Source organism: Natator depressus, chromosome 3, assembly GCF_965152275.1.
Source record: "Natator depressus isolate rNatDep1 chromosome 3, rNatDep2.hap1, whole genome shotgun sequence".
NCBI classification, from domain to species: domain Eukaryota; kingdom Metazoa; phylum Chordata; order Testudines; family Cheloniidae; genus Natator; species Natator depressus.
Window position 1 is genome coordinate 141,148,881 of NC_134236.1, and position 27,336 is coordinate 141,176,216.

The window sequence follows — 27,336 nt, forward strand, 5'->3', positions numbered from 1 at the left end:
GAGTAAGTGATTAATACCTGGGGGAGCAAATAGCTGTGCATCTCTCTCTATCAGTGCTATAGCGGGCAGACAATTTATGAGTTTACCCTGTATAAGCTTTATACAGAGTAAAACAGATTTATTTGGGGTTTGGATCCCATTGGGAACTGGATGTCTGGGTGCTGGAGATAGGTGACCTGCTGAGCAGTTTTTGGTTAAAGTCTGCAGCTTTGGACCAGACCTGGGTCTGTGTTGCAGCAGGATAGCATGTCTGGGTCAACAAGGCAGGGTTCTGGAGTCCCAAGCTGGCAGGGAAACCGGGCTCAGAGGTAACTTCAGCATCTCAGGTGACAGTTCCAAGGGGGTCTCTGTGACCAAATCTGTCACAGAGGGCTCGGGGGAAAAATATTAGCAGTTATGTTTGGCCAGGTGGAGCTTAAGCTGATGGCTGGACATCCATGAGGAGATGTCAGAGAGACAGGTCAAGATATTAGTTTGGACAGAAGGAGACTTATCAAAGTAGAGAGGCAGACTTGAGTCCTTGGCCTAAACATGATAGCTGAAGCCATGTCTGTGCATAAGATTATGCAGAGAGAAGAGAAGGAGACCAAGGCCCATCCCCAAAAGTTGGAAAGGGGGGATTCAGGAGGATCCTCCTAACAACACACTGAAGAAACTATTAGATATGTTGGAGAGGACCCAGAAGAGGACTGAGTCCTGGAAGCCAAGAGAGAACAAAATATTAAGAAAAGTATGGTCAACTGTGTCAAAGATGGCTGACAGGTTGAGGAGCATGAAGATGAAGTACTGGATCTAAGCCATTTCAGTGGAGTGTAGAGGGCAGAAGTTGGACTGGAGATGGTCTAGGATGAAACTGGAGGAGGAGAACACCAGACAATGATTGCAGACAATCAATTCAATAAGCCTTTCTTAGCATGCTGCTTGTGGCCATGATACTGCTGAACACACACATCTGAAAGACTAACAATATGAAAAGTCCACTGTTAGAGACTTTCCGACAGTTTTTAACCTACTTTAAAACAGCTGTAGTAAGTACAAGAAAAACTTTACGATTTCATCCTTTGATTATGACCATAAGGAATCTTCTCAAGGAAACCACGGTAACATAACCCTCCCTAAGAGATGGAGCTCATGTAGGAGGTTGAAGAACAGTGTTGATGGAAACTGCAGAGAGATTTTTAAAACTCTTGAATGGATTCTAAAATTTTATGGGAAAAAGGGATCATTGTGATATTCCAGTCCAACCTTCTGCATAATCCACAAACCATAAAATAGGAATCTTTGATCCTTGTAGCTACAGCTGCAACGCTTCAGAGATGGCAACATGAGGTCTGGTAACTTGCTGGTACCAATTGTGCTGCGCAGATAGAAAATGGCAGATTTTGGTATACATGGGTAAGGGTACTGTTATATTTCCAGTGCCTATTGCCATCTCCATGGGGGCAAAGTTAAAGTTGTGTGGGTGGCACTGCCTTAAATTTGAATTTCATGATTTTCAGAAGTTTAACTTCTAAATTCTGGAAAGGAACAAGGAATGCACTGCTAAGCAACCTTAACTGACTGTTAATAAAGTTTTCTGTCAGTAAAAAGAAAAAATATCTGAGGCTGGACTTCTTGCACAAAAGATATTACAGGAAAGCTTCACAATGAATTGGAATTTAAATGTGTTTGGGTGGAGATTAGACATGTTTTGCACAACAGTTGGGAATACTGTAAGTAAGAACAGAAGAACAGCTCCTTTGTTGAAGTTATGAGAGATCTTGCTACTTCCCTTTAGGGTTTGCCACACTTTTCTCTATCCTTGTACAAATCATATGAATAATTTCTATAAGCAGTCATTCCTTTCCCAACAGGGAATTAATTCACTTCACAAGTCAAAATCTTCCTTGATCACCGAGAAGTTGAAGTAATAGTATCCTTTTAAGTAGATAAGTGTACTAATATACTTGATCTACCATGCATGCTGCATTTCACTGCTATTATCTGGAACGTGAATCTAAGAAAAAAACTTCTGAGTGAAGAAAAGAAAAAAAAAGGTCCTACCTGATTTTGCCAGCTGTTTTGTCTATTGATTGCCTTATCTTCCGAGAAAACTGGAAGACTGAGGATAATAGCAAGCTGTCTCCCATGACCTGGAATAATAATTTAAAAATGGAAAAATTAGCAATGCACTGAGAAGTAAATACTGTGATACAAACCATTTTGCACATTTTGAAATAAAGATTTTGTATTCCTCTTCCCACTTCACTTTGGCAAGAATTTGCCTATGGATTTACTGTTCATTCACATGAGGAATTAATACATCTGGGTTGTCCAGGGCCTACTGTAATCAAGCACTGTGCAGGTTTTTACACACAGCTCTTCTAGGGTACTTCACTCCTTCCTGAAACACCACTGTTATTATTGTCCTCTTTAGAACAGCAACTGCCAAACATATTGAACTGTGTGATGATTTAGTGATGTGTGCAAATGGAAATGAACTTGAGAACAAACTAATTTTCACTTGTTTCAGAGTAACAGCCGTGTTAGTCTGTATTCGTAAAAAGAAAAAAGAAAAGGAGTACTTGTGGCACCTTAGAGACTAACCAGTTTATTTGAGCATGAGCTTTCGTGAGCTACAGCTCACTTCATCGGATGCATAGCATATTTAAATTAAACCCAGGCCTCTGAGTGAAATAATTCACTTTTGCAACTCAATAGTCATTACTTCATTTAGTATCCAAGATACACATTATCGAGGCTTTATACTGTTCCTATCACCCTCGTATCTGAAGAAATGGTTACTCACCCCATGCAGTTACTGTGGTTCTTTCAGACATGTGTCCCTACAGTGCTCCACTCCAAGTGCACTAATGCCCCCTTGTGTCTTTGGTTGAAGATTTCTCATAGCAGTGTCCATTAGGCCCATGCATGCATGTCAGTCAGTCTTGTGCCCCGTGCCATTGTTATATAGCACTGCGTGGGCGAACCATCCTCATTCCTTCTCTACTGTGAAGTTCCATGGCAGAGAGCTCCAAAACAGAGGGGCAAGTAGTGTAGTACCAGTAGGAACACACATCTCAAAGAAGAACACACATCACAGTTACTGCACAGGGCAAGTAACCATTTCTTCTTCGTCTTCGAGTAGCATCCCTATAGATGCTCTATTCTAAGTGACTACAGAGCAGTATCCTCTAACGCGAAGGGGGCTTCCGAGTCAAGTCCAGTACGGAGGAAAGTACAGCAGAGCTGAACAGAGTATCAGAGGCAGAGTTGGGAATTATAGCATAGTGTTCAATGTACATATGTATAGACACCCAAGTAGTAGCTTTACAGATTTCAGTAATCACCACGTTCTTGAGGAAGGCCGTAGAAGTGACAATGGACTTTGCAGAATGAGTATCTTTATCTGAAGGTGGATGAATATTGTGAAACTCATAAAAAGAGTTAATGCATCCTGATATGCACTTGGAAATGCACTCTGGTTAGGTCAAAAGGGTTGGCAGTCTCTATCTGCTAATGAGACGAGTAACCTGTGGGTCTTTCTGAAGGGCTTTGTCTTATCTAGATAGAAGACCAGGGCTCTCCCGATGCCAAGGGAGTGCAGCAGTGCCTCCTGGTGATTTAGATGCAGTTTGGGGTGGAAAACAGGCAGATGAATGGGCTGATTGATATGGAACTAGGAAGAAACTTTAGGTAAGACTATCAGGTGGGGCCATGGCATGATCTCATCCTTAACTGTGCAGGGGAGGAGTATGCCATCATGGCCCCTATTTCTCCAACCCGTTGCGTCGAAGGGATGACTATCAGGAATGCAGTCTTCTCTGACAAATGAAGCAGTGCAGGTAGCCAGAGGTTCAAAGGGAGGTCTTGAGATGCATTTAAGGACCACAATGGGGTCCCATACCAGAGTAGGGTGTTGGACTGGTGAATAGAGGTTTCTCAACCCTCCTCTGAGGAATCTCGCTGTCATCAGGTGGGAAAAACAGAATAGCCCTCTATTGGGGGGTGGAAAGCCAGGATGGCTGCCAGGTGGACTTTTATGGAGCTCATTGATAGCCCTGAGATTTTCAGAGTTAGGGTGTAGTCCACTATATCTGGAAATGATGCAGTCATTCATTAAACCTGTCTCAGGTCACACCAACTGGCAAACTGCACACATTTTTGAGAATGTGTGTACTGCAGTTTTTCAGTCACTTTGCTGCTCTTTGACAATGCTCATGTCCAAGACAATTTCTATTATCTAACTTTTTAGCCAGACTAGGGAGACACTATCAAATACTTTTTATTTAAGTTCAGGTATTATATTTATTGATTTACATTATAATCATCATCAGTATCCAGGAGTTTTACAGGAAAACACAATGAGAAAATATATAATTAGACATATAACTAGAAGTGCCTGGAAAAAGAAAAGTCTTAAATCTATTTTAAAGACAAAGCAAATCACTTAACCATATTTCAAAATGTAAGGCATTCAACCTAACAGGAGCTAAAAGTAATTGCACATGATCCAAAAGATACCACAATGATATATATGCTGAAATTACAAGCTCCAGGTGTGGAGAAAAGCAAATGAAATCAGATAACTATAAGGGAACTATCTACTTAATAACTTTAAATATGAAACAACAACAAATTTAATCTTAAGGCTAAAGGGTTATGGCAATAAGAACAGAAGAGTGGCCATACTGGATCAGACCAAAAGTCCATCTAGCCCAGTATCCTGTCTTCTGATAGTGACCAATGCCAGGTGCCCCAGAGGGAATGAACAGAACAGGTAATCATCAAGCAATCCATCCCCTGTTGCCCATTCCCAAGTTCTGACAAACAGAGGCTAGGGACACCATCCCGGCTAATAGCCATTGATGGATCTATCTTCCGTTAACTTGTCTAATTCTTTCATGAACCCTGTTATAGTCTTGGCCTTCACAACATCCTCTCGCCAAGAGTTCCACAGACTGACTGTTCGCTGTGTGCAAAAATACTTCCTTTTGTCTGTTTTAAACCTACTGCCTGTTAATTTCATGTGATGGTCCCCAGTTCTTGTGTTATGAGAAGGAGTAAATAACACTTCCTTATTTACTTTCTCCATACCAGCCATGATTTTATAGACCTCAATCATATCTCCCCTTAGTCGTCTCTTTTTGAAGCTGAAAAGTCTCAATCTTATTAATCTCTCCTCATACGGAAGCCGTTCCATACTCCTAATCATTTTTGCTGCCCTTTTCTGAACCTTTTCCAATTCCAATATATCTTTTTTGAGATGGGGTGACCACATCTGCACGCAGTATTCAAGGTCTGGGCGTACCATGGATTTATATAGAGGCAATATGGTATTTTCTGTCTAATTATCTATCCCTTTCTTAATGATTCCCAACATTCTGTTAGCTTTTTTGACTGCTTCTTCACACTGAGTGGATGTTTTCAGAGAACTATCCACAATGACTCCAACATCTCTTTCTTGAATGGTAACCACTAATTTAGACCTCATCATTTTATCTGTATGGCTGGGGTTATGTTTTCCAATGTACATTACTTTGCATTTATCAATAATGAATTTCATCTGCCATTTTGTTGCCCAGTCACCCAGTTTTGAGAGATCCTTTTGTAGCTCTTCGCAGTCTGCCTGGGACTTAACTATCTTGACTATCACCTGCAAATTTTGCCACCTCACTGTTTACCCCTTTTTCCAGATCATTTCAACACCATCCTCAGGGAAAAACCTATGTGAGAAAAGCGCATCCTCTAAGAAACTAGATATAAAGATCTCAAGGTCCAATTCTCCTACTGATCCAGTGACAGAATATAATGTTATGAAGATTCTTGAGAAAGAGGGATATAGGAGTACAATGTTTCCTCACTGAAGCCCCTTCAAGGAAGATGATGCCAAACCACATATGTCTAAACAAAGGCAATTCAGTCTAGAAAAGAAAAGCCAGATAGGAACTATCAGGGAGAATGTTAGGACTAGAGAGAGACTGGAAGACAGTGTCATTTCACTAAAAGGCTTGGCAAATGGTAGAGGCTACCCATGCAATAAGAGGGAACCCACCAGGAAGCACTTAAATGCAAATAGAACAAACAAATTAACAACAAATTAACTCAACTGTAAACACACAGTCAAAGTTGAGATATGGCTCCTGAATCCAATGGGCAGATAGGAAAAACAGGAACAGTGGGGTAGGATCACAAGATTTTAAATCCTTTCAGTTCAGCATGTATACATATTATTGTGGGCATCCATGAACAGAGATTTAATGATGAAGATGATCTTTAGTAACAAGACAAACACTTCTGAAGGAAATGCCAATTTAAAATTATGCAGGTGGATTCATAGGAATGTTAAAATATAAATGGGAGAAAAGCATCTCCTTGCTCGTTGTGGAGCAAGAACAGCTTTGGGCTTTCCATGACAAATCAGATTAGCACGTCAATCATGTGTATTTGAGTATACAACCGAATCCTACAGTATGTCAGCCAGCAAGCAGAATTTGCCAACTTTTTTTTTTTTTTTCAAAAATAGGGTGGAGCAATTTACGTGAGCTACAAGAGAAAGGAAGGGATAATGTCTGTGTCTGATTCTGTAAAACATGAGTATGAAAATAAGTAAGGCTATATGTACAGATTACATGAAACTGCATTTCTCTGTGCATATTTTAAAATTAGGCTAGGAGCAGGTTAAGTTTACGATGTTTCATACCCAATTTTCATTAGCTAAATAATCTCCCCTTTCTTATCTACCAAGTGGATCTCTGAAATGGCTCTGAAATCAATGCTGATTGATTATTATGTCTTTTTCAAGCACTCTGACAACACCAGATATTATGAGTCCCACTACATACATTCTCTGCCTGAGATGACAGTGAAAACACACACAATTCACAGTTCAAGCTTCCTGGTTGTACCTATAAAATAGATCAGTACCATTACAACAAAGCTAGCGTGATTTGCCTAAAAAAATGAATGACTGATTTGAGTTTAAAGTTTTTGATTGTGTTCACATTCTAATTACTACTCTTTCCAAATAAATACAGTATTGAAAAATTCTAATAGCCTACTCAGGACAAACGCAACACGCTCGCTCTCTCTCTCTCTAGGTAATAAAGTAATATATCACTGTTTTTTCCCCATTATTGCAACCATATGGAAGCAGGTGGGCAAGTAAATTTTGTGCCTGCAATAGTAAAATGTAATGATGTTTTGGGGGCCTAGAGTAAGCATATTACTACACAGGAACACTGGTGCATACTCACTTCATCTCTGCTCCACGTTCTTCTCCGTGTAATTGTTGGAGGATCAAGAACGTCTGTTAACTGAGGCCTAGAATCATTAGTCCAACTGTTCCCCTCTGGTGGTTTGGCATGCACTAATGGAGGAATCTTTCTGAAGTTCAGACTTTCATCAAATACACGGTCAACCAGCTGAAGGAGCAAAACAAATAAATACATTTAATTAAAAATCGGCAGTTTATGAAACCTTCTGGATACATACAGTACAAGGGCTTCAAGATGAGACTAATTTTTTTCCTCTAAAGTAGATCATTTTAAGGTTTCCATGATAAAAGCAAATATTCTGTTTTCCTATATATTATAAGATGTGAGTGTATTATATGATAGTGTGTCTAGTAAACAGATGGCTATTTTCCAAAACCAGAAATTCATGGCTATAAAATTCGATTGCCAGATGGAGAGGATTTTGCCTATATATAGATATCATGTAGTGAGCATAAAAAAAATGAAATTCCAGTCACTTAAACTGGCAGTGGTAAACCTTTTACCCACACTTTTACCAATGCTGACTGTACGTGATTAGAGTAACTGTTTTTCTCTTCACAAAAGGTACTCCATTCTCTTCACAAATTACATTTAATGGCAGATTTCTATGAAACTAATGAAAAGGAAGGTTTTTTTTTTTTGCAAGTCAATGAGTATTTTAGTCCTTTTCAGACAGATTAGTCACAATCTACTTACAGAGTCTACATCTACTTCAATGAAATACTGCCACCTACAGTATTATATTATATATTTACTGTACAATAATACTAAACAAAAAAGGAAAAGGGAAGCATACTTATTCAGTGAAATATAAGACAACATGATTTAAATGAATCTGAGTAAATGCATATTCATGTTATGCTGAAGTTTAGCTGGGGTTCTAAGAGACAATTAAAACAATTACATGGGTTTAGTCAATTAAACGGCACACGCAAGGCATGTTTCTTGCCATTGTTTATATCCTTTTTCACGAAAAAAGGACAGCCTTAGAATGAACACAGTCGATTAATGTGTTAACCAAACCTTACATACACAAAAATGATTAGACATATTTTGAGGGGAACAAGACAAGAAAGAACAAAACCCAAAGTAAACATTTACAAAAAACTATCTATCTGAATGGTAATATGGTAGAAGGTGAGTGATTTTTATGTTATCTTTAACATATTTACCAGCATTAGACCCATGATGACTAAAACAAGTTAGTTAGTACAATTTAATACACAGGACTCCAGAGAAAGTCAAAGAAGAGAAAAATTAAATTGCAGCATGAAGCAAACCTAATTCAAACTGTTTTTTAAAAATAATATATTGTGGATGAAGAGCTACAATTACTGTTAAGCCATGCTACTTACATATTTAAATACTAACAGGAAAACGTCTAGATCTTCTGTGATACAAGGACTTTTCTATCTGTAATAGCTATACTATATGTATATAGTGCACACACCATATATTTGTGTATACACACTAAAATCTTTAAAAGTACTCATACTATTCAAAGGTATCTAAGACTGTGGACAAGTAAGAAGTGAATAAGCACAATGTCTTGTGTTTAATAGTGAAAACAGACACACAATATGAACAGTTTGGGTGACCACTTTAATGATCTGTGTTCATAAACTGATTTTTGTGCTTACTGATTTTTGTTGAAAGATTAAGAAATCTTAAATCAAAAGAAGAGAATGCTGAGATTCATGCAAACAGGCTGGGTGGGAATAACTAAAAAAGCTATGCAAAAGGCTAAAAGCAAAAGAAATAAAGAAAAGAAAGAACCTTATGCATTTCTCCATGAAGATCTCCTACCTCTTCTCTAGTGTCTATGGCAGAGCCAGGGGTGGTGGCAGCAGTGCTTACTGTGGTACTCGGAGCAGTGCCTGATGAAGTCACTGAATCTATCTCTCCTGCTACATCGTTGATTTCCCGTGCGATGAGAGCCAGGTCTTGACTGATCCTGGTAATAATTTTAACAACAACATTACATTCTTCCAATACCATATACCTAGAGCAGCAGTGTCCAACCTGTATCCTTGAGGTTCTAAGTTGTGGCTCTTGGGTGAAGTCAGGCTAAGAAGAAAATGTGTAATTGATTACGAAGTGAAAATGTGTTTGCTAAGTTGTGCACTGCAATTTTTAAAGTGAAGTTTTTAAATCAAGCTCATTACTACAAGGAGGCAGAAGGGCACACTGCTTCCCAAAACATCTCCCACTGCTTCACCTGCAGCCCCAAGAGCAGTTCTACTGTGTGATGGGAATGCTCTGAACAGCTGTTGTCTTTTCTCTGCTGTAGCTGCTCTGCTATTGGACATCTGATGCATCACAAGGAGCAGGGGAGAGAGTACCTCTGGCTGCTCCATTGCCTTCTTACCTGCTAGACTGTGGGAGCACAAGATAGGAGCCGGAGGAGCCTAATGGCACTCCTCTCAAAGGATTGCTCCCCTCCCCAACAGAGCCACAACAGTCCATAAGACAGAGAAAGGGGAAAAGCTGAGAGACAACCATCAGTTATGGCTCTCTGATTCTATGAGCCAGCCCAAATTAGAGTAGGAACTTGTGCCAGCTTTCAGCAGTCCTCTTAGAAAGCCACGTTGGGATAGTTGTTCTGTGGACTTCAGTTAATCCCCTTCCCTTTCCAGAGGCTGAGAGGAATGATGCATACAAATCAGCTATGCTGGCTCTATGCCCACTAGGGATTCTCATTCCAAGAGAATCCCCAGTAAAGGTTTGCAGGTGGTTTCTGCTCCCTTTGCCAGGAAATGAACAGGGCAGACAATCTGCCCCTAAATATTGATAGAAATATTGAAATGTGTTTGTCCCTAAGGATGAAACGATTGGACACCACTGATCTAGAGGTAGAGAATTTAGCATTGAGAACAGTAGTTAAATTAGAATGGCAAACATAATTAACATATTTCCAGTCAAATCGCAATATTGCAACCCTATATTAGATGGTTCAGCATTGACTAGCACAATTCCATGGAACAATGCAATTTTAAAGCTTTCAAGAATAAACAGAAAATGGATAAAATGTGAGAGATACCATGCCGAAAATATTCTTAAACACTTAAATCTCAAATGATCATTTACTGTATTTACGCAGAAGTATAAAGCTAAAGCAAAAATTAAGTTAATACCAGAAATGTGCTGAACTTTTTGCATGTAAATAAATGTTAACAGTGTTGAAAAGTGAAAAACATTCACTTACCAGATGCTCACCACAGCCTAGTTAATATGAGCATTCTCACATATTTCTGGGATTAACTCAAATTTATTTTTATTTTTACTGTTCATATAAATGTATAAAACCATGTTTTTTAAAGGTAGAAAATAAACTGCTATTATCCAGCAAATTCTCCAGCGGACAGCTACCACAAAAGTATGGCCACTAGAAAATAGAATAATCCTGCAGAAGTCCTACTTCTCAACAGAAACATCCAAAAATCCAAAAAACTGCTAAAATCTCACGTGAATTCTTGCCAGACAGCCGTAATGGTACAGCGTCAGAAGCCTATATGAAAATGAAGGCAAATGATCTTGAAGGATTCATGGTGAAGTTAGGCAATTCCAAAATGGATGCTACTTCACAGCAAGCAACAAATTATTAATTCCTCAAGCAGTCAATAAGGTCACAAATACCAGTGCAGCTGCAACATAGTTTCACCAGAACTGTAATTGTGACTTGGTGTAAAAGGTCCGCATCTTTTCATTTTGCTGTCAATTAATGAAACTGGGGGAAGTGAAGCTGAAGTTGGAGACTACTTTGCTAAAAGGATAAAACACTAGTCTATTAACTTGTGCAACACCATTTTGGTTATTCAGTGCAGTAAGTTCATTAGGTTTCATATTCCTAACATCACAAAATTCATGCCACCTGGTACACTACTTAGTTCCTTTTTCAGGCTTGAACCTGCGCTTAACTTCACAACAAATTTCCTTCTACATTGTGAACAAAACAGAAGGGAAACAAATCTTAGCAGAGTTTGAATTTAAAACAGACAAAATTTATTTGCTGTAGTTACAGTTATAAAAAGAGACCTTCAGATGATGGAGTGTGCAATTACTGTGAGACTGCATGCTTTGGGTTCTCGGACAGCTCCAAGGTCAAAGGCTAAGTGCCTCAAAAATCCAAGTAATGTGGTTCTGTCACAACAATTGCAAACCATCTTGTGCATTATTCTACTTATAATTGACTTTTTCCATTAAAAGAAATGTAATCAGGCTAAGTATGCAGGGCTTCATGAGCAACAGAGGTAGGGAATTTATTCCCTAAGCAGTAGAAGGCAGTTTTCATTACAGCAGATGTGATGTCACACACAAAACATTTTGATCAATTTAACATAACAGAATCTCATTACTCTGGAAAATCCCGAAACCAAAATTCTCCGTTGAATAATTTAGCATTTCGGAGAACCTGTCATTTCCCTTATTTCATTCTTTAATAATCTCTAACCTTAAACATTTGACCTTTGACTGTATTTGACATCCTACCAGATACAAGGTACATGGAGTCAGTTTATTATCGGAATTGTGTGTGCTAGCAGAGTTATAGGAAAATTGTGAAATACAGAATTAAAATGGTTGTTTTTTTCTTTTTACAGAATTTGGGAAAGTATTTCATTAGCTTTTAATCAGCTGTCTCAAATTTCAACTAAACTAGTTATTTAAAACTAACAACTGAAAATTGTTCCAACACAAATTTGCGTGAAAAGGACAAAGCATGACAACCCTTTCACAAGATTAATTTACTTACGGTATGAAAATAATTTGGATAAAAGTAGATGTTGCTACCATCTGTTTTCCTAATTCAATTGTGCATTTAATTGGTTTATCAAATATTTATCACTGCAGCTTCCTAAGCAGACTAATTAGTCAAAGAATGAACAACAGATCTTCATAAGATCAGACAAAAACAGGCACCAGGTATCCAAAATCCATTTTCTTACTAACTCGAGAAGGCTTTTTACAAACACCGTAACTTTAAATTCTGATTAGGGAGATGCAAATTAGTATGGGAGGGTGGGATAGGGGTGGAAAAAGAACAATGAAATCACATTACATGCTTAAGAAACCCCACAAAAAATACTCCATTATCCTTTCTGCCAATAGGGATATTTTCATAATGCCAATATATACACTAGACCAGTGGTTTTCAACATTTTTTCATTTGTGGACTCCTAAACAATTTTGAATGGAGGTGTGTACCCTTTTGGAAATTCAATCTGTGGACGCTCTACCCTAGAAGTCTTAGACTGAAACCTTACTGAACAGAATTCAACTATAAATGTTGCACATGCTCGGCACGGCATTTGACACAGTGTGAGAAAGCGTGCTAAACTGTGAGCTTCTGTGGTAACAACATTTCTGGGTTTTGACCTGTAGGTGGGGGTATTCACATACTTTTGCTTGATCAGAAGAATGGAATGACTTTTCTGGGATCTGAAACTTTATTTTAATAGTCACCTTTGGCGGACCACTTAGAAATAGTCTGCAGACCCCCAGGGGTCCGTGGACCACAAGCTGAAAACAACTGCACTAGATTTCTATCGACTACGTGCAGTAAACGTCCATAAGCATTTATATACTTTAACTACAAAAAAAGATACATTATCCCAATGCTATGGCTGTGAATCTAAATTCAAAAAAAGTAAAGTTTTGTTTCCCACAACAATTAAATGTCCTTTGGCACAGATAACCTTGTATATTACTAACGATAAGTTTCATGACTTCATATCTACTAGTATATGTGCAATGTGGTTCCCACATGTACTGTAACTTGAACCATAACTTTGAATGTCCTTGCTTTTACACATTGATGTTCTCAACCCTATTATATTAATGTCATTTTTAGCATTAACCTTTAAAAAACTGATTTATCATATGAATATGCTATGTTAGGGTAAAAAATGGGTCAGGGGTGGGGCTAGTAGTACTGGCTATTACTAAGATCTGTCCCATTATAAGAGCCTATTTTCTGATGCTTATAACTTTATCAGATGTTAAGTGTTTGGGCTAAAATTTTCCATGCTGGGTATATGCCTTGGGCTAAACATTTTTGAAAAAGTTATGCCAAAATGGCTAGCCATTTCTGAGAACAAGGCTAGAGAAAAATACATTGTTTTACCTGTCAAAAAATTCTGGCGACCTTTTCTTTGAGAGGCTCTGACACACCTGTGCTTGAAATTTAGCAGAGGCTGGGCCTTTGTGTCATGGATGTGCTTTTAGCTGTCCCCATGAAAATCCATGAAATTTTTTCCAAACGGTAAGTCTTTCAAAAATCAGAGTTTGCAAATAGTTGGGAGAGATTTGCTAGAAAAAGTCCGTAAAGATTCTGTCTCCGCTCGGCAAAGCTTGTGTCTCTCACCAACAGAAGTTGGTCCAATAAAAGATATTACCTCACCCACCTTGTCTCTCTAATATCCTAGGACCGACACGGCTACAACTACACAGCATAAAGCTGCAAGCCTGTCTCTCTTGTGCTCTCAGGGTATGTCTCCACTGCAACGTAAGCCCATGCTTGAGCCCGGCCCCAAGCCTAACCCCCCACTTGCATCTACACTACAATTGTGCTAATCCAGGGCTCAGACCCAGGGTCCCATGACCCTGCAGGGCTGGAGGGTCCAAGCTTGAGTTAAGCCAGGACCCAGGGTCTGAGCCCGATTACTCTGCAATGTAGACACAGCCTTGCTTGTCTCAGGAGTAAGACAAAAGTATCCCACAATTCCATGGGACAATTTCCTTAGTCATCTCTACCCCAACAATCTGCAATCCACTCTACCGAAAAGGGAAGGCACACCTCCTGCCCCCTTCTACCTCCATCTCTTTGTGAATGGCAGCAGCTCAGGTCAGAGTTAGCCTATTCTGTTCTATTACAGATCTGCAAGCACACTATCAGAGAGCCTCCTGGGTTTTCAATGGAGAGTGAACCAAACAAGCCTTTTGCAAAGTGAGCTGCTTCCTGATAACATACAGGGCAGGCAGTAAATTTTTCCCACAGTGCACTTAGGTCCTAGGGCTAGAGTGGCCACATTTGGGGGCAGGGTGACTCTGGGATATGGGGCCCAAGAGACTCTGCGATATGGTTACTTTGACTTGGGTCTGCGCACTGCAGTGAGGGTGCTAGAGCCCTACATTTGAGCATGGGTTAGAAAAGTCTAAACATAGGGTTAAAATACAATGCAGAAGCTCAAGCCCAGGGTTCCCTAACATGGGTTAGTTGACTTGAGTCCCACTAACCCTGGACTCACATTGAAGTGTAGACATACCTTCTATGCCCACCCTGCTGGGCCCAAGCAGTATGTAGGAGGAAGCTGCTTGATTTGAATGCAGAGATGAGGGAGAGAGAAATGGATCAGATGAAGAGCCAGGAAGGGGTAACTGTGAGTGACTGGACTGGAGATTGGGACTGGGAGCAACAGGCAACCTTAATTCTGGCATTTCTTAACTTCTGAGTGCTTGACTTTCCAACGTTACTAATATTCTTTTAATATAGATGTTTGTGTGTTATACATATAGAGGGTCACAAATTTAGCAGCACTAATATGGACCTCAGCTAGCCCAGCCCTGCCACTGCAGAAGTCACGGAGGTCCAGGAAAGTCATGGAATCTGTGACTTCCATAACAAAATCATACCCTTAGTGTCTGATGTAAGCCAAGAACTTTCCTTACAGAATAGCAAGGCTGTCAACTGTGCAAAAAAAAAAAAAAAAAAAAAGTGCAGGTATTCTCCCCTAAAACTTCCACGGAAGCGAAGGTTCAGCAGGACTGTTTAGAAGGAGGAAGAGGTATGCTAAGTCTGAATATCTGAGTTTCACAGCTCCCCTATATGGGTTTAGCTCCTATCTTAGTATGGATTCTCAGAAAGAAATCCATAGGTTGGTATTTGAAATTTTAAAAGTTCTTACTGGAAAATGAATATTTGAGCTTCATTCTAATAGTTCCCAAGATGATATCAGAGTCCCTTGATTTGATTACAATATTTTTGTAGCTCATTTACATGTATTATCATAATCTATATAATGGTACAAAAGATTTTTTAAACATACCATTTCCAGGAATTGGAAAACAGTATTTCATATGACCAAAATATAATATTTCATATCTGTGACGTCAAAGTATTAAAAATTGTTTTTAAAAGGACACAGAGGTCATTTAGGCCTCAAATTTAAGTTCTGTAAAAAGTTTCACAAAACTGAACATTAATCAGTGTTTTAATAACATTTACATAAAAAGTTTTGTTTATTTAAACAGTCTATTTGAAATGTTCACAACATTGCATCACTAGAATGTATAACAGACTATTCTTTTCATTGTTGAAGTGCAGTGCAAATAGCAATAAGGGGGACAGTACATTAGATTTTTTTAACCACTTTATTAATCTCAGGCACCAGTCACAAAAGAAGTGATTTTTTGGACAAATATATATTATTTTATTTGACAGTCTTCCTTCAATGCAGAGTAAAAACCAAGATGAACTAAAAATTAGAAGTCAAAACATGGTCTTTCATATGGTAAAAAAACATACCTCCAAATCAGCTTTGCATTTAACTGATTTTTCTTTTATTACTTGCTGATTTTAAGGCAGTATAAAACAGATATAACTATTTCTTGAGGCAGAACAAAGTGTAACAAAATACATTTGTAACTCTCACTAATGCAACTGGGAGATCATACATAGGATATGTGTACCATAAGACAATACTATGCTCTTCCTCCACAAGAGAGGTATCCTGGTAGCACTACTTTGATAGGTTTCAGAGTAGCAGCCGTGTTAGTCTGTATTTGCAAAAAGAAAAGGAGTACTTGTGGCACCTTAGAGACTAACAAATTTATTTGAGCATAAGCTTTCGTGAGCTACAGCTCACTTCATCGGATGCATTCAGTGGAAAATACAGTGGGGAGATTTATAGACATAGAGAACATGAAACAATGGGTGTTACCATACACACTGTAACGAGAGTGATCACTTAAGGTGAGCTATTACCAGCTGGAGAGCGGGGGGGCGGGGGACGGACTTTTGTAGTGATAACCAAGGTGGGCCATTTCTAGCAGTTGACAAGAACATCGGAGGAACGGGGCGGGGGGAGGGGGAATCACACAAAAGGTTCCCCACCACCACCCCGTTCTCCTGCTAGTAACAGCTCACCTTAAGTGATCACTCTCGTTACAGGGTAACACCCATTGTTTCATGTTCTCTATGTCTATAAATCTCCCCACTGTATTTTCCGCTGAATGCATCCAATGAAGTGAGCTGTAGCTCACGAAAGCTTATGCTCAAATAAATTTGTTAATCTCTAAGGTGCCACAAGTACTCCTTTTCTTTTTGCGACTACTTTGATAGTCTCTCCTTTACAAGGCTTCAAGATTTCTGTACATCTAGCCATGCAGAAATATTGCATATGTAGAAGCACTCAGCGATTTAACTAGGTCATTTGTTCAGCACTACCAGTTCAGATAAAAGGCTTTGATATTTTAAAGGCATTTTTAAAAAACAAACCTTGCTATTTCTTCTCGATGAGCAGTCCAATCGCGAATGTAGTCCTCTTGTTCCTTGATCCTGTGCTTGAATGTATTGCTAGTTTGCATTGCTGTCCCAGAGCTCTGCAATCGAGGGTTTTTCAGGGCTGGAGAAGTACGTAGACGGGTATGTTTAGGGGAATTACGGTTTGATCCAAACTCATCTTCTGAGGTGGAAGCATAATCTGTAGGAAAGCGCCTCCATCTTGAATTTACTAAATTAGTTTGATTATTAAAAAAGAATTATTATTGTATCTTTTGTAAGAAACAATAAAATTATTTCAGAAACACCACAACAAAACACCACAACTGCTCAATATCAAACCCCAAGGACCTCACAAAAGTGTTTACTACATCTTAAAAAGAAAGATACTAAATTTGTGTTAAATAATAAATGTTGATTAATAAAATGTGGAAAAAGATGCTCTTTGTATAATGGTGAGTAGATAAAAAGATGCAAATGCCATTATTCCTACATACCTAAAGCAAGATGTGTTACAGAATGAGGGCCCAATTCATTAATATTTATAGAGTTTGATTGCCCCCCTTTTTTGGGGGGGGGCAAATTCCCCCTACTCCTATTAAATTTACAGTATTGATTTTTAAACAGGACACACACACAAAAGTGTAAAGATGTGTGAGGGAAAGTTGAGGCTGGCACAAGGTCTCTCAACATGGGCCAACATAAAGAAAACACATAATTCCTAGAGAAGAAATTATGCATTTATTGTTGGAAAAAAATAATACTTTGCAATTCAGCATCTTGTTACAAAGCTCAGTGACGCATCTACAATAACAGCATCTTCAGAGCAGACAGGACTTGTACTCATACTGAAAACAACACATTGCTGAAAATGGACAGAAGCAGTGGACAACTGAAACTGAGCACGAGGATCTCACTCAACAATTAGTCATTAATGGCTAGAAAATGGATTTCAGAATGGCCATCCTCACACTTTTTTAGATAGTAGAACATTCATTATGATAACATGCAGCACCCAATCAACCTCATGCCACAGAACTTCACAACATCAAATATTATTTCTTTGTTAATCACTGGCTCTAAAAATCAGTTCTCTTGGACTAAAGATTAATGTTAGGAAAATTCTTAATGTAATTTGTTAGTATTAGAATAACCTGACTTTAGGTTAGGTGCCCAAATGCTTAATTAAACTAGCTGCAAAATTTGTAGACACCTTTATTGAGGTTGGTTAGGTGTGCTGACGATACTTTTGAAAACCAGTATATCCAAATGGACATATTTATTCTTGGTAATTTATAAATCACAGATGCAAGATGTAATTAATGTGATTAACATAAAAATACAAGCAAATTAAGACTGATTTTTCCCTGAATTGTTATTTATTAAAAGGATGGCAAATTAAACATAAATCAGATGTGAATATAGGTACAGATATTTGCAATGTGAGTTTTTAGACGAGAACAGATTGTGTAATGTTCTGAAAGATTACAATATGTAGAGCGTGAAGCTGGAGTACAAACTTTAGTCCCTTTCTTCATTTAAACATCTTTTTAATTGTTAAAAGTAGAAATACGATTAACAGATTTTTTCAGGTGATTTAAAAGGAAGTGTGGTTGCGAGCCTAATCCAAAGTACATTTAATGCCCATTGAAATCAATTAGGTTATATTTTACTGTCTGTTTTAATATTCTAAAATAATCAAGAGGGGAAAAAAAGGTCTATCCACTGACCCACTACCCCTTAACTTATGGGATTCTAACTTGTCCTTATCAAGGAAAGCAGAACATAAGCAGAAAAAGTACTCCTTTCTCCCTTCCCCTCAAAAAAAAGCATGCAAGACGTGTGTGATTGCAGTTGAACGAATTTTAGGAGTTGGGCCCAAAGTTTATCAACAGAGTCCTTTAAAATAATTTTGCATTTTTAATTAATCCTTTGTTCCAATTCTTATTTAAAAAAATGAAAACAAACATCAAATTTGCTTAAAAATTGTATCTCTAAACTGTTTCTTAAAGAGTAGTTCAACAACTCAGCACTGTACAATGAGCATAAGTAGTCAAATTTAAAAACTAAAGATTGAATGAACAGTGAAATATTAGAAAGAGATATGATTTCTAGTACTCTACCACTGTAAGTTTCAACAGCAGGATCTGGGTCTGGGAGAAGCTGGGATTTCTCTGTGTACAAAATATTGTTTTATCATGTTAATGCTTAATGAAAACATTCAAATTTGAAGCATTTGCTTAACAAAAATCTATTGCTGAAATTTAGGGTAAGCCCTTCCCTTCCTCAGTCTATGGTTCAGAGAAAAGCAAAAAAAGATGTTGCAGATATTCTTAATTATAATTCTTTTTAAAAGAATTGATTCTGAAACAGTTTGAAAATTCAACAGAGAATTGCTATCCAAATTCAATTGTATTTATAATTAAGAAAGGTAGATAGAGTCGAAAGCCTGTTTAGTATTTGGAAAGATCATAAAGATCTGAGGCCAAAATGCTACCGTGTTGCTGTTTGGCCTACAGGTTTCTCATAGTAAACTTTGTGAAAAGTTATTGTGGAGTTATAGTAACAATATCACAAGTCGTGTAAATTATGACATATATTAACAAAACTCGGCATGTTTTGAATTAACCTAGCTATCACTTTTCAGACATAGGATTTTAAAAAACACCTTTTGATCTCTTTGGATGCACAGCTGCTTGGGGCCAGATCAACCCAATCAACCCCACAGGTCTTAACATTTAGTGTTCCTTGCCCCCCATAATCCTAGACTTTGAGTCACCTAAAAGATCAAAGTGTGACAGTGCTTCTGCTCGACTTGAACCCTTTCTTTTTCACAGAGTTGCCTCTGCTGCTTCTTTCACTCTCTGTCTGTTGGCTTGCAATGACTTCTCCTCCCTTAGGCTAGCTAACTAGTATAGCTAATAATCATATGACATGCAGCTGTTCCAAAATGTGACTGCCCTCACAGCTATCCTTGCTGCTACTGTTGCTGCTCACTCCTCATGACCATCATCTTTCCCCATCAATCTCATAGACTCAGACTTTAAGGCTAGAAGGGACCATTGTGATCATCTAGTCTGACCTTCTGCACACTTCAGCCTCACCTACCCACTCCTGTAATAGACACATAACCCCTTGCTGAGTTACTAAAGTCCTAAAATCATGATTTAAAGACTTCAAGTTACAGAGAATCCACCATTTCCTCAATTTTAAACCAGCAAGTGACCCATGATCCATGCTGCAGAGGAAGGTGAAAACCCCCCAACGTCTCTGCCAATCTGACCCAGGAAAATTCCTTCCTGACCACAAATATGGCAGTTAGTTGGACCCTGAGTATTTTGACAAGACTCAGCAGCCAGACACCTGGAAAAGAATTCTCTGTAGTAACTCAAAGATCTCTCCATCTAGTAGTGTTTCATCACCAGCTGTTGAGGATATTTGTTACTAGCAGTTGCAGATCTCCTACATCGGGGTTCTCAAACTGGGGGTCGGGACCCTTCAGGGGGTCATGAGGTTATTACATGGGGGGTTGCGAGCTGTCAGCCTCCACCCTAAACGCCGCTTTGCCTCCAGCATTTATAATGGTGTTAAATATATTAAAAAGCATTTTTAATTTATAAGGGGGGGTCCACACTCAGAGGCTTGCTTTGTGAAAGGGGTCACCAGTATAAAAGTCTGAGAACCACTGTGCTACATGACATTGTAGGCAGTGTGATCATACCATCCCCCCCATAAACTTATCATGCTCAGTCTTGAAGCCAGTTAGTTTTTTGCACCCACTGCTTCCTTTGGAAGGCTGTTCCAGAACTTCACCCCTCTGATGGTTAGAAACCTTCATCTCACTTCAAACCTAAACTTTTTGATGGCCAGTTTATATCCATTTGTTCTTGTGTCAACAATGGTGCTTAACTTAAATAACTCCTCTCCCTCCCTGGTATTTATCCCTCTGATGTATTTATAGAGAGCAATCATATCTCCCCTTAGCCTTTGTTTGGTTAGGCTAAACAAGCCAAGCTCTGAGTCTCCTCTCATAAGGTAGGTTTTTCATTCCTTTGATAATCCTAGTAGCCCTTTCCTGCACCTGTTCCAGTTTGAATTCATCTATTTTAAACATGGGAGACCAGAACTGCACACAGTATTTCAGATGAGGTCTAACCAGTGCCTTGTGTAGTGGTACTAACACTTCCCTATCTCTACTGGAAATACTTCAACTGATGCATCCTAGGATTGCATTAGTCTTTTTCGTGGCCACATCACATTGGCAGCTCACAACCGTGGTGTGATCATCCAATACACTCAGATCTTTCTCCACCTCTGTCACTTCCAACTGATAAGCCTCCATTTTACAGCAAATATTCTTGTTGTTAGTCCCAAAGTGCACTTTACACTATTAAAGTTGACCCATTTCTATTGCTCCAGTTTTCAAGGTAATCCAGATCTTCTTAATGATACTCCAGTCCTCCTCTGTATTGGCAATACCTCCCAACTTTGTCAGCTGCAAATTTTATTGTCATATTCTCACTTTTTGTGCCAAGACCATTAATGAAAATGTTAAATAAAACTGATCTCAACACCAACCCCTGAAGAACTCCATTAGTAACCTGCCTCCAGCCTGACAGTTCACCTTTCATTATGACCCTTTTAACCAGTTCCTTATCTACTTTGAATTCTCATATTAATCCCCATGTTCTCCAATTTAACAAATAATTTCCCATGTGAAACTGTATCAAATATCTTACTGAACTCCAATATATTAGATCTACTGTGTTTTCTTTGTCTAAAAAATCAGTTATCTTCTCAAAGAAAGAGATCATGTTGGTCTGACACAATCTACCTTTTGTAAAACTATGTTGTATTTAAATCAATTACCATTTACCTCCATGTCCCTAACTACTTCATCTTTCAAAATTTGTTCTAAGACTTTGCATGCAATTGAGGTCAAACTAAGAAACCTGCATGCAGTTTCCTGGATCACTTTCCACCCCCCTCCCCTTCCTAAAAATAGGTACCATATTAGCAATTCTTCATAGATTCATAGATATTAAGGTCAGAAGGGACCATTATGATCATCTAGTCTGACCTCCTGCACAATGCAGGCCACAGAATCTCACCCACCCACTCCTGCAATAAATCTCTCACCTATGTCTGAGCTATTGAAGTCCTCAAATCATGGTTTAAAGACTTCAAGGTGCAGAGAATCCTCCAGCAAGTGACCCATGCCCCATGCTACAGAGGAAGGTGAAAAACCCCCAGGCTTCTTCCAATCTGCTCTAGAGGAAAATTCCTTCCCAACCCCAAATATGGCGATCAGCTGAACCCTGAGCATGTGGGCAAGATTCACCAGCAGATACCCAGGAAAGAATTCGCTGTAGTAACTCAGATCCCACCCCATCTAACATCCCGTCGGGCCTATTTACCATGAATAGTTAAAGATCAATTAATTGCCAAAATCATGTTATCCCATCATACCATCTCCTCCATAAACTTACCGAGTTTAATCTTGAAGCCAGATAGGTCTTTTGCCCCCACTGCTTCCCTTGGAAGGCTATTCCACAACTTCACTCCTCTAACGGTTAGAAACCTTTGTCTAATTTCAAGTCTAAGCTTCCCAATGGCCAGTTTATATCCATTTGTTCTTGTGTCCACATTGGTACTGAGCTTAAATAATTCCTCTCCCTCCCTGGTATTTATCCCTCTGATATATTTATAGAGAGCAATCGTATCTCCCCTCAGCCTTCTTTTGGTTAGGCTAAACAAGCCAAGCTCCTTGAGTCTCCTTTCATAAGACAGGTTTTCCATTCCTCGGATCACCCTAGTAGCCCTTCTCTGTACCTGTTCCAGTTTGAATTCATCCTTCTTAAACATGGGAGACCAGAACTGCACACAGTATTCCAGATGAGGTCTCACCAGTGCCTTGTATAACTATACTAACACCTCCTTATCTCTACTGGAAATACCTCACCTGATGCATCCCAAGACCGCATTAGCTTTTTTCACGGCCATATCACATTGGCGGCTCATAGTCATCCTGTGATCAACCAATACTCAGAGGTCCTTCTCCTCCTCTGTTACTTCTAATTGATGCGTCCCCAGCTTATAACTAAAGTTCTTGTTATTAATCCCTAAATGCATGACCTTACACCTCTCACTATTAAATTTCATCCTATTACTATTACTCCAGTTTACAAGGTCATCCAGATCCTCCTGCATGATATCCCGGTCCTTCTCTAAACTGGCAATACCTTCCAGCTTTGTATCGTCCGCAAACTTTATTAGCATACTCCCACTTTTTGTGCCAAGGTCAGTAATAAAAAGATTAAATAAGATTGATCCCAAAACCGATCCTTGGGGAACTCCACTGGTAACCTCCCTCCAGCCTGACAGTTCACCTTTCAGTATGACCCGCTGTAGTCTCCCCTTTAACCAATTCCTTATCCACCTTTCAATTTTCATATTGATCTCCATCTTTTCCAATTTAACTAACAATTCCCCATGTGGCACCGTATCAAATGCCTTACTGAAATCTAGGTAAATTAGATCCACTGCGTTTCCTTTGTCTAAAAAAACTGTTACTTTCTCAAAGAAGGAGATCAGGTTGGTTTGGCACGATCTACCTTTTGTAAAACCATGTTGTATTTTGTCCCATTGACCTCAATGTCCTTAACTACTTTCTCCTTCAAAATTTTTTTCCAAGACCTTGCATACTACAGATGTCAAACTAACAGGCCTGTAGTTACCCGGATCACTTTTTTTTCCTTTCTTAAAAATAGGAACTATGTTAGCACTTCTCCAGTCATACGGTACCCCTGAGTTTACAAACTCATTAAAAATTCTTGCTAATGGGCTTGCAATTTCACGTGCCAATTTCTTTAATATTCTTGGATGAAGATTATCTGGGCCTCCCAATTTAGTCACATTAAGCTGTTCGAGTTTGGCTTCTACCTCAGATATAGTAATATCTACCTCCATATCCTCATTCCCATTTGTCATGCTATCATTATCCCTAAGATCCTCATTAAAGACTGAGGCAAAGTATTTGTTTAGATATTGGGCCATGCCTAGATTATCCTTAACCTCCACTCCATCCTCAGTGTTTAGCAGTCCCACTTCTTTCTTTCTTTCTTTCTTTCTTATTTATATGGCTATAGAACCTTTTACTATTGGTTTTAATTCCTTTTGCAAGGTCCTTCTCATTTTATCCCTACATGTCCTGACCTCAATAAGGTAGCTTTCCTTGCTGATCCCTCCCATCTTCCACTCCCTGTATGCTTTCTGCTTTTTCTTAATCACCTCTCTGAGATGCTTGCTCATCCAGCTTGGTTTACAACTCTTGCCTATGAATTTTTTCCCCTTTCTTGGGATGCAGGCTTCTGATAGCTTCTGTAGCTTTGACTTGAAGTAATCCCAGGCCTCCTCTGCCTTTAGATCCATAAATTCTTCTGTCCAATCCACTTCCGTAACTAATTTCCTTAATTTTTGAAAGTCAGCGCTTTTGAAATAAAAAATCCTAGTCGCAGATTTATTTTTGTTTATCCTTCCATTCAGTTTGAACTGAATTAGCTCATGGATCACTTGAACCAAGGTTGTCCCTACAACCATTTCTTCTATGAGGTCCTCACTACTCACCAAAACCAAATCTAAAATGGCATCCCCTCTTGTCGGTTCAGCGACTATTTGATGAAGGAATCCATCAGTTATCACATCTAGGAAAATCTGAGCCCTATTATTATTACTAGCACTTGTCCTCCAGTCTATATCTAGGAAGTTAAAGTCTCCCATGATCACACAGTTTCCATTAGTATTTACTTCATTAAAAACATTAAAGAGGGCTCTATCCATATCCAAATTAGATCCCGGCAGTCTATAGCACACCCCAAGCACTATCACAGGGGAGGCTCTAGTAGTTTTCTTCCCCAATGTGTTTTCTCCAGTCATAGGGTATGCCCCCTGTATTTACGGAATCATTAAAAATCTTTGCTATTGGGCTTGCAATTTCATCTACCAGTTTCTTTAATATTTTTGGATGGAGATTATCTGGGTCCCCCAGTTTGGACTCACTAAACTTCTTGAGAATTGACTTCCACATCAGATGTGGTAATTTCTACCTCCATATCCTCATTTCCATTAGCCACCCTGCCACTACCCCAAGCTCCTCCATACGGTTATTAAAACCTGAGGCAAAGTATTTGTCTGACTATAAAAAAGGTTAAAAAAACCTAAAGAAGTTCAGGGAGGATAGGTCCATCAATGGTTATTAGCCAGGATGGGCATGGATGGTGTCCCTAGCCTCTGTCTGCCAGAAGCTGGGATGGGTGACAGGGAATGGATCACTTGATGATTACTAGTTCTGTTCATTCCCTCTGAAGCACCTGGCATTGGCCACTGTCATAAGATAAGATACTGGGATAGATGGACCTTTAGTCTGACCCAATATGGTCGTTTTTATGTTCAGGTGTTGGGCCATGCCTAGATTGTCTCTAATCTTCACCCCATCCTCAGTACTTAGCGGGCCCACTTCTTCTTTAATTGTTTTCTTTTTATTTATATGGCTACAGAACCTTTTACTATTGGTTTTAATTTCCTTTGAAAGGTCCAATTCTGCTTGGCTTTTGGCAGTTCTCACTTTTCCCCTACACTTTCTGATCTCCAAGAGGTAGCTTTCCTTGCTGATCCATCTCATCTTCCATTCTTTATAAGCTTTCTTTTAATAACCTGTTTGAGATGCTTGCTCATTCAACTTGCACTGCAACCCTTCCCTACAAATTTTCCCCCTTGCTTGGGATGCAGGATTCAGATAGTTTCTGCAACTGTGGCTTAAGATAATTCCAACTCCTTATATATAACACTTTCCTCTAATGGTCTTTAAATGACTTTACAAATTAATAAAATAATGAATGAAGCGTCCTAACAACCTGCTCAGGTGGGCAACGACTGTCACCATTTTAGAATGAGGCAAATAGAGGCACAGTGTGACTAGGGTTCAGTATACATTATGGACTGTTACACCAGGACAGCTACACAGACACACATTTTTGTAATGTACACATGCTCATAGTAGCATGGCCACAAGTCACAAAGTAAGTTTGTGAAACAGCTACAAATGGAACCATAACTCCTAACTCCCAAATAGCAGTATATTCCTTATTGATATTACATAGTGCCTGAAGTGTTCATTAGACCATATTTTCTCTCTGATATTGGCTTTGACTGTTTTGTTAACTGCTTTTTTATTTGTTTACACTTTACACTGAAACTTTTGTTTTCCATAAATGTTAGTGTTTATAATGACAAGTTTCAGAGTAGCAGTCGTGTTAATCTGTATTCGCAAAAAGAAAAGAAATACTTGTGGCACCTTAGAGAATAACAAATTTATTTGAGCATAAGCTTTCGTAAGCTACAATAAATTTGTTAGTCTCAAATACTTCTTTTCTTTTAGTGTTGATAATGACGTTTTGTTTTTTTAAAGAGAAGTAGTCTTTCTACTGCAAGTGTTCCAAACAATGGTGGTGTGCCCTTTTTATCTATTTGGTTAGCTTGGGATAGATAGCTCATAAGGTGGCAAACTTTTCAGCTTTTCCCTTTGAAACTGAGAATATTTTCTACAAAAACCGCAGTAGGTTCTGACCATGGAATGCAGTTAAATCAACAAGCACATTGCAGGATTGAGAGCTGTAACACATTAAAGCATTCCCCATTGTTAAAGTAGCTGAATACTTAACTATAACAGTCATATGGAAGTCAGTAAGCACATTGTAGTTCATATTTTCACAAAAAAACCCTCCTCCTGACTCATGCTTTTGTTGAAAACAGAAAACAATCATATGACAAAACAAGAAATTTCTAGTGTTTACCTCTTCAAGGGTCAATACCACCAGGTATGGAATAATGATAGCTAATGGAATAATGATAACTAATGTTAATTAAATCAACCTTGTAAATTAATGCAACCTAACTGGCTCCTCAGAAGTAACTGTTTTGCCTGAACTGATGTTACAGTCAGTCGACTGGACACATAAATCTCAGATTCTGATTGAACCATTAGTACTAAATGTGCCTGATATAAATAGCCAGACAGATAAATATGCTGGGAAAAATACCTTCATCTCCCTTTTAAAGTACACTATTAGGGTAGATGGCTTGGGGTATTATTATTTTTTTTGTTTGTTTCACTTGAATTCATGAGGATTATTGGTATTTCTGAAGACAACATTCAGAATATAACAATACATGTGACTTCACATTACAGTGAACGTTAAGATTTATTGTTCAAGGAATAGATTTCTCTTAAATTAACCTGTGATTTCACCAGTAATTACCTCTCAAGGCAATAAATATTGATGAGCAGCACAACAGACGTTACTAACTACTAAATATGCTAGTTATATATCAGCAATGGCAATGGTTTTGCCAAAACAGCTTGGTTTGTATAAAAAAAATAGTCAGTGTGTAAAAAAATATAGAAATGTTTGTATAACAGGTGGAGATGGGAAGTATAATACACTGTACTGATGACCCTTCACATCAGTGAATGCAAAGAAGCCATTCAAGTACAACAAATATGTCATCTGGTGCTTTTGAAGAAAA

General features: G+C 38.6%; 1 protein-coding gene across 10 annotated transcripts in view; it reads right to left on the reverse strand.

Annotated features, from left to right (window-relative positions):
- CEP170 (centrosomal protein 170) overlaps positions 1-27,336 on the reverse strand; it is a 190,815-nt gene that overhangs the window by 17,612 nt on the left and 145,867 nt on the right. For 5 of the 10 annotated variants that reach the window (XM_074948909.1, XM_074948914.1, XM_074948908.1 and 2 more), the window contains 5 exons: positions 18,876-18,926; positions 16,750-16,984; positions 9,033-9,210; positions 7,236-7,403; positions 2,044-2,132 (listed from right to left, as the gene is read on the reverse strand). In XM_074948909.1, the coding sequence (XP_074805010.1) occupies positions 2,044-2,132; positions 7,236-7,403; positions 9,033-9,210; positions 16,750-16,984; positions 18,876-18,926 (721 nt within the window). The remainder of the gene's footprint in view (positions 1-2,043; positions 2,133-7,235; positions 7,404-9,032; positions 9,211-16,749; positions 16,985-18,875; positions 18,927-27,336) is intronic. The other 5 variants (XM_074948913.1, XM_074948910.1, XM_074948915.1 and 2 more) reach the window with 5 other exon arrangements.